General features: G+C 33.3%; 1 protein-coding gene and 1 long non-coding RNA gene across 2 annotated transcripts; both read left to right on the plus strand.

The window, feature by feature from the left end:
- Window positions 1-366: 366 nt before the first annotated feature.
- LOC125194693 lies at window positions 367-900 on the plus strand. Its single transcript, XM_048092935.1, has one exon. It carries the CDS (start codon window positions 367-369, stop codon window positions 898-900), a length of 534 nt encoding a protein of 177 aa, XP_047948892.1.
- A 4608-nt stretch (window positions 901-5508) lies between these two features.
- Window positions 5509-5823, plus strand: LOC125193052. The gene is made up of 2 exons (XR_007171523.1): window positions 5509-5587; window positions 5748-5823. It is a non-coding gene; the product is annotated as an uncharacterized LOC125193052 (long non-coding RNA).
- Window positions 5824-9012: the final 3189 nt, after the last annotated feature.

Here is a 9012-nt window from a genome sequence, read left to right on the forward strand (position 1 = left end):
TCGTAAATACGGAATTTTGTACTCCATTACCAGAGTATCAAATTTTTGTACATTACATTTTAAATTTTTTTTAAAAAAATTGACATTCATTGCATATTTGTCAATTAAAATTGGTACTAGTACATTTCATAAGATGAAAAATATATTATAAATCTCTAATCCGAAAACATCTGATAAGTATATTTTATATTTATAGAGTATAGCAAATGTGCAATCTTCTAATAATAGAAACCAAATTTACAGTCCAATTTAAAAAAATTGACCCTCATTTAATAGTATTTGTCAATTAAACCTATAGCCCAAATCCTATATAAACATATTTAAATGAAACTCCAGTTCAATAAACTCTAACGTAGATCCATAAAAATGGCTTCAATCAACCGCGAAGAGAAATCCTTCAAAATCACGCCGGAAAATGACAAATTGTTCTCGAAGCTTCTCTCTCGCGAATCCTCCTTCCGCGTCTACTACGGCGCCGCCCCCAGCGCCGTCCCCTTCGTTTGGGAGACGCGCCCGGGCACGCCCAAGCACAATTCCGCTGCGAATTGCGAAATCCCGCCGCTCACGCCGCCGCCGTCCTACTTCACCGCCGGCGGCGCCAAATCCGGCGGCGGCGGATCCAGATCGAAGGTGCTCCTCCACAGCCTTTTCAGGAGGATGAATCCGAAGCGAGCGGCGGCAGTTTCTCACTCCTCCTCGACCTCGTCTTCGTCTTCGTCGTCTTCGCAATCCGATCCGATCTCCACGCCTGCGCACGTGCGCAGATGGCGACGCGTCTCCAGCTTCGGATCGTCGTTTGACGAGAGAGCGGACGATCTCCGATCGTCGAGGATATGCCTCGGGATCGGCGGCGGTGGCAGCTCGGTGAAGAGAGCGTTGCTGTCGATCGTCGGGCGTTGATCCGACGCCTGATGTTATAGTAATTCTTAATTAATTAGTTTATCTTTACAGTAGATCGCGGTTTAGAGGTAATTTCACAGTTTACTGATTTTTAATACTACTCCATATTTTTGTGTCATCGTTAGTTAATAATGTTGGATGGCAGTTCAAATAATCGAATTCAATGTTTTGTTACCAATTATGCAAATGTTTCTATCTAGCATTATGCTATTTTTCTTTTAATACAATATCTATTATTTGCATCCCACCTTAGAGTTGTCAATGATTGATCGGTTGATACGAGGATTTTACAGTATTTTTTTTCTACTGTACTTCATAAAATAAGAGATGACATCCACTTACAAGTTAATTTGAGTAAAAAAAAATTAGAATATGATAGGTATTTTTTTCATCTACCAAAAATAGTTGTATTGGTACTCTCACATATTAAGAAGAGAAATAAGAGAAAAATAGAAAATCGGAATAAAGTATGGGAGGAAAATAGAAAATTGGAATAGTGTAAGAGAAAGAAGAATAATAAACGAGTAATAAATTATAAGTAACTTGTCATTTTTAGTACTATGAAACTTGTTTGGGTAAACGAACGAAAATGAAAATATAAGATTATTTTTTGTAGACAAATGAATTATTTATATTTCATTGACTTGATTTGATAAACTGACTCGTAAGATATACTCGTACTAATCAATCACATAATTAGGGGAAGTATAATCCCTCAAAATCATCCATCTGTCACACTACTTGATCTTGGTATATTCATTTATTTTCGGACACAAATTCTCAAGTTCAGCAATGAGATTTTCGATAAACTTGTTCAATACTTCTTTACATAAACTTGAGTTTACTGAATTAAGTAGGATCTCTGTCGGCATATTTCATCCATAAACACTCTCACTCTCCACATCATATTATATTCTACGTTCTTTTTCTTCAAATTCAATAGAAAATCTTTAACTTTTTTTTTAATGGATTCAAACTCAAACATCTTTATCCTGTAAATTATCAAAAAGCAACAACAATGTAGTAGAATTTAAGCAAGGGCGTGAAGTTGGTTGGAGGAAAGAAGATGCCGTCTGATTGGTGTGAAGGTGGTGATGTGCAAAGGCAAGGGGAAAAGTGTTACTGTCGTATAAAATTACAAGAACGGCACGTCGGAGATAAATGAGGAATGGTTGGCCATACACAATAAAATTTAAAAAAAAATGTCATATACCGTAAAACTAGTAATATCTTTATGCATAAACAAATATGAAAAAAAGATGGTGATACATGGAGCGAGACAGTTCTCACTCGACGATACGTCCTTGCAGTCATTGTATCCAGGACGAACGTGTCCGAGACCACGCGTTGCCCATGCCCTAAATGGGCACGTGAAGTATGTAGTGTAAAACACATGGGGCATAAGTCTCATAAATATATACTAGCACTGGTAGTTGCTATTCTACCTCATATAAGTAACTAGTACTACTATTATATGAATTTATATTCCACGTATAAATGTAAATATAAAACAATACAAAACATATAAGTTCACAAGTCACCACTATTCTTTACACTTTTTGAAATTACTGCATTTCTTTTGCTTTGAGCTAGAAGGACATCTTTTGTCAATTAAAAATTCCCATATTGATTAAAATTAAAAAATACTACTGCAGTGATTTTGAGACATGTAATATCATCGGCTCACAATCCTCCACCTATAATTGTAAAAATTTCATTCTAAACTTTTGTGACAGATCATCCAATCATAAATATAGTTTGTGAAGGACAGACATAGGTCTCTGGGTCATACATGAGTTTAGTGGTTTTGTCAGTATAGTAGGAGTATTTAATGTAAATATTAGTTGGTTGCAGGTTGCTATCTTAGTTTTAATATCATACACATTTTGGAATCTTTAGTGTCTAGTCTACCTCACATCCTGAAACAAGGAAGGAAGCTTCTCTACCAATTTAAGCTCAATACACTAATTTAATTGCATATTATTAGGTCCATAATAAGGATCAATTATTGTCTGATTCGATGAGTACTGCACTTGAGATCTAGTCTCTTTGTTAATTGGATGGAATCCTACCTGTTAAAATTTTTTGTTTCTCGCTATTTTTTAATAGTAATTTTAGTGTTTTATTAACATTTAATAAAACAAAAATGTATTGCTATTTTTGGTGGTGGAGCCAGAATTTTAACAAACGGGGGCCCATACAGCCATTAAAACTTGTTGAGTGTGTTCAACTCGAATGTGAGCAATCTAATGAGAAATGGATGATGAGAAAATTAATTACTGATTTTTAGAGCATAACACATATTTTTACTAATATTTTATGATATATATTTTCATACTCCTAGTGTTTATTATCTACTATTATAGATTTTTTATAATAAAGGGAATCACATTAAAATTGATTTTATTGATATCATATACTAGTAATATTTTATACTAATACTTATGAAATCAAAGAATTATTTTATAATCTTAAATTATATCATTTATGATTATAAATTAAAATGATTTAATAAAATTACTAGAAAAAAAATCAATAAAAATTAATGTGAGAAAACAAATGAATTATTTGTATAACTTTAAAATCAAATTTACTAATATTATAATATATATTTATTATCATAAATACGGAGTATTATTTATACAAAATTCTACTTATAAACCTAATAAAACATAAATAAATATAAAAAATATAAGAAATATATTTTAAAATATCAAAAAAGGCCGGGGCTTGAACTAGGTACCTCACTGGTAAAAAGGCCTGAATTCTACCCAACTACGCTAGCATTTCATATTTATAAGTTACTTACATACTATATTATACTCCTTCCATCCCTTTATAGCTGAGTCGTATTTTTTCTTGGATTATCAAACTGTAGCTGAGTTATTTCCTTTCTTGGCAAAAAGTACTTTACTCTCTTTTACTTTACTTTTTCTTTTTTCTTTCTACTTTATTCTCCTCACTTAAAATCATTCTTCTTAAATCTCGTGCCAAAAAGAAATCTCTCTAATACAAAGAGACGGAGGGAGTATATGTTAAATAATTAAATGGGTTAGGGGGCCAAGGCCCCCCCCTTGTTTCCACCGTGCCTCCGCCCCTGGCTATATTCCCTCAACTTATAAATTAATATCTCACTTTACTTAACATATATTTTCAAATACTGAAATTTAATGGTGATAAAAATATATAGTTATATTCCATCCGTTTATAAATAATTTCTCACTTTAACTCAACATATATTTTAAAAACTAGGAGTACAAAAGAAAGTGAATAAAAAAATTAATATACTGTCAGTATATATATGGTCATGTTAGGTTAAGATTTTTGGGCCTAATTGAGAATTGAGATGCAATCTCAGCCACCCATTCACAATCTTCGCGCGATGTCAACAACGTCTGGTTTATGTCAACAGGGGGGTATTTTTGTCATTTCAGTTCTAAAATGTTTCAGTTGTATTCAAAACACACCGCAAAACTCTCGAACATTTCTCTGAGTTCTCTCCCAAATTTCTTCTACAATTCTGCATCTTCTCTTCCCTTCGTCGCAATTCATCTCCTAATCTTAGACTTCGTTCAGTTTTCTCATCAATTAATTTTCAAAAATGAGGATCGAAGAAGTAGTTGAAGTTGAAGCACCGATTGTAGCCAGAAAAAGGCATTCCAAATCGGCGGTCGTTGAAGCGAATTCTTCAGGTTAAGAAATTGATTCAAATTTTAAGTATATTGCTTCGATTTTAGTGTATTAAAACAGATCTGGATTTGTTTTCTTCTGAATTCGATTTCTGCTGATTTTTTATTGTTGATTAGCGATGGTAGAATCGGAAGAGAGGGAAATCAACAAGGCTGCTGGAAAAAACGAAAGAGAACATGCATCTGCTTCCAGTTAAGGATTTGTTTAAATTTTTAAGATTATTGACATTTCATACAATAGCTATTGACATAGTTATGATAATAGACTTGTGTTTTCTATAAACAACATATACTTGTCATTGAGATGATATTGTATACTGTTGACATAGTGTATGCTTGTTTGGATTGTTGTTGACATTATAAACTTTAACAATTGATATAAAAGTAATAAGATAATTATGTTTGCTTTAAACATGATATACTTGTTATTGACATAGTGTATACTTATTAGAATCGTTGTTGACATAGTCAAATTGACATAATAGTAACCAGATAATTGTGTTTGCTATATATGAGATATACTTGTTATTGACATTGATTTATTATGTACTTTATCTATTGACATAATTTTAAGAATATACATGCACTTGCTGTCGATAGGGTATACTTGTTATTGACATAGATTTATTATGTACTTTATCTATTGACATAATCGTAATAACATGCATGCACTTGTTGTCAACAGGGTATACTTCTTATTGACATGATATCGTGTATAATTGATATTGATTTATTCTGTTTGATTTTAAATTTTTAAGATTATTGACATTTTATATACTAGCTATTGACATAGCTATAATAATATACTGTTGACAGTAGTAGTGTATGCTTGTTTGAATAGGTGTTGACATAATTATATTGACATAGTGTATGCTTGTTTGAATGGCTGTTAGGATGGCTGTAGAAAACATACAAATGTTTCTAGGTCATGTTGTTGCTCATGGACCTTTTAGGGAGGAACGGCTCCCCTGTTTTGGTGTTGGTCTTGGATGGCTCTTGTAAGTTTATCTAGCAGTCATTGTCTACTTAATTATTTCAAAAATGCTTTTCTTAAGAGATAATGTATGCGGTGCAGCTGATAGTTTCATGATAGTTGAATGATTTACCATCTTGTTCAGTGAAATAGGAACTTCTCTGATTTTGCTGCTTTTTTGCTAGGTTTATTACTAGTTTCTTTCTGGGTGCAATCCCCTGGTATATAGGAGCTTTTCTACTGCTATGTGTCCGTATGGATGACAGGGAGAAGCCTGGACTCATTGCATGTGGCATAGCTGTAAGTCTTTTCAATCTCTACTAGAATCTCCTCAAGTGTCAATTCATGGATGTTCCCAACAGTTAGGGTCTTAGGGATGATGTGTAATCATATTTTGGTGTTTTATGCCTGTTTTTTATCCAGTGGATTTTGTAATTTTATTGTCTCTGAATAAGTATCTGAGGTTTCTCTTGTCAATCAATACCCCCTCCCACCAGTCATCATATGTGTTTTGCTTCTTGATGCAACTGCTTGAGTTGATCTGCACTTGGAAGCCAAACGACTTCACTTGAATCTGTGGCCGACAAGTTTCTTCATTTGTCCAAGACGTTCCTTCAAGACAAGCCTGATACTTTTGATCACTGGAAAACAATATCTGAATCAATAGTTATTGCTGAAAAAGAAAAGGAAGTTCTTGAAGATTTGACTGAATTTCCAACTTTTAAATTTGGACATTTCTTTGATGAAGTAAGTACATCATTTTGTTTACATATGTTTCTCTGAGTTGACATTAGATTACTCCTACAGTTTATATACTAACATTGTAGAACTAATTTACAAGCAGTATGCAGAAGAAAGAAACAGAGAAAATATCCCTACATCGCCAGGTTATGATCCTAAAGGGGTGAGCCAATGAATCAGCCTCTCCTATCTCACCACCAGCTGCAAGCCCAATGGATGACGCACAAGTTGAAACGAACAAAGAAAAGCAACAGGAGAAAAGGAAAGAGAAAGTAGAGAATATTGTTAAAATAAAATAACTAAAACTAAGATTAAATAGTATATTGTTTTTATAAAATGACTGAATTGTTGTTGACATGGCTTGAAAGTGTAGTTGACATTTGGTTATAATTGTTGTTGACATGATTTGTACGTGTTGTTGACATGACTTATAATTGTTGTTGACATGGTTTCTATGTGTAGTTGACATGGCTTATAATTGTTGTTGACATGGTTCTATGTGTAGTTGACATGGCTTATAATTGTTGTTGACATGACTTATAATTGTTGTTAACATGGTTCTATGTGTAGTTGACATAGTATGTAACATAGTTGACATGGCTTGTACGTGTAGTTGACACGATATGTACCGTAGTTGACATGACTTGTATGTGCCGTTGACACGATATGCACCATAGTTGACATAATTATATTAGTTGTTGACATGACTAGTATATATAGTTGACATGATTTTTAATTGTAACTAACCTTAAAAACATGAATTATAATTGAGCATAATTAAATTATATGTTTAAGTAATCTTAAATTATATGACTACATCTCCATGTGTAAGTAATCTTAAATTATATAGTTGGATGGGTTTTAAAACTATTATTGTGGATTCTGAAGTTTGAACTTAGCAGTTATATCAAATGTTAATCAGTTCAACAAATTGTATTGAAATGTCAACAACCTATAACCAAATGTCAACAACTTGTATAAAGTGTCAACAACTCAGAAAACAAATATTATAATTAATAAAGAAAATTATAAGATAGATGTCATTAGAGAGCAGAATCAAATATCAACAACTAATAAGATAATGTCAATAACTTTTAGTATATGTTAACAACTAAAAAACAACTCTGATTGTTGTTGACATGGCTTGTACGTGTAGATGACATGACTTATAATTGTTGTTGACATGGTTTCTATGTATAGTTGACATGGCTTGTACGTGTAGTTGACATAGTATGTAACATAGTTGACATGGTTTGTACGTGTAGTAGACACGATATGTACCGTAGTTGACATGACTTGTATGTACCGTTGACACGATATGCACCATAGTTGACATAATTATATTAGTTGTTGACATGGCTAGTATATATAGTTGACATGATTTTTAATTGTAATTAACCTTAAAAACATGAATTGTAATTGTAATTACCCCTCCAGGCAGGACTGGGGCAGCCTGGACGCCCTCATCAGCGAGTAGCACGGAGGCAAGTCTGACTCCAACTTGTATTGAAATGTCAACAACTTATAACCAAATGTCAACAGCTTGTATAAAGTGTGTACAACTCAGAAAACAAATCTTAAAATTAAAAAAAACAAAATCATACAATAGATGTCAATAGAGAGCAAAATCAAATATCAACAACGGGTCTTGTTAGGTTGAGATTTTTTAGCTTAATTGAGAATTGAGATGCATTTTCAGCCACTCATTCACAATTTTCGCGCAATGTCAACTACTCAAACATTATGTCAACTAGGGGGCATAATTGTCATTTTCGCGATGTCAACTACGGAGACATTATGTCAACTACGATGTCAACAACAAATGTTATTTATGGGAACCACGATGTCAACAACAAATGTTATTTATGTCAACTATTATGTCAACAACAACATTTTACAAATAATTAATGTCAACAACGAATATTTTCATGTCAACGACCTATATTATTTATGTCAACAACAACGTTTTACATATAATTCATGTCAACAACAATGTTTTACATATAATTCATGTCGTTGAAGCCGGATTTGACTGCAGAACAATACGGCAACGATCCAAGGGCTTTTGCTGCGAAGTCCACTATACGCTCCCTCACAGCTGCTTTAGACTTGTTAAATGTCACCTTCCCATAAAATAGTTCCTGTTTTAATTTTCAATCAATCAATCAATCTCAAGTGCAGTTAGCATGTTATGCAGCATTGCAATCTTCAACTAAGTAATTCGAGCTTTATACTACACAACCGCGCTTGAAAAAAAAGAACCACACACAAGATTTCATGAATTATAAGATCAAGAACTGATGTAGGAGATTCACAATGTACCTGATGGTGGAAAAAGGCTTCCAATACATGGAATGTTGATGAAGAGTTGATCTTATTAGCTATATGCAGAGCCTTAGAAGTTGCAAATGAATTATCATGGTAACTGCAATCCAATCAGATTCATCTCTCAAATTATGCAAATTGCATAAGCAAGCAATCATAAATTGGAATAACAAATCCTACAACATAATGGGAAAATATGTAAACAAACTGAAACAGATAATGTCAACTAGCATATCTTAATTGACCCACACCAGCACCAACATCTCAGACATCATATCATGGACTCTCAACCCTATCCATAACACCTTCCTCCACCAACAAACACCACAGCAGAGGCTGTTCAGACAGGGGAGGTTGCATTTTGCATACAACTATTTTGTATAT

The sequence above is a fragment of the Salvia hispanica genome, chromosome 6, assembly GCF_023119035.1.
Source record: "Salvia hispanica cultivar TCC Black 2014 chromosome 6, UniMelb_Shisp_WGS_1.0, whole genome shotgun sequence".
Classification (NCBI taxonomy): Eukaryota; Viridiplantae; Streptophyta; class Magnoliopsida; order Lamiales; family Lamiaceae; genus Salvia; species Salvia hispanica.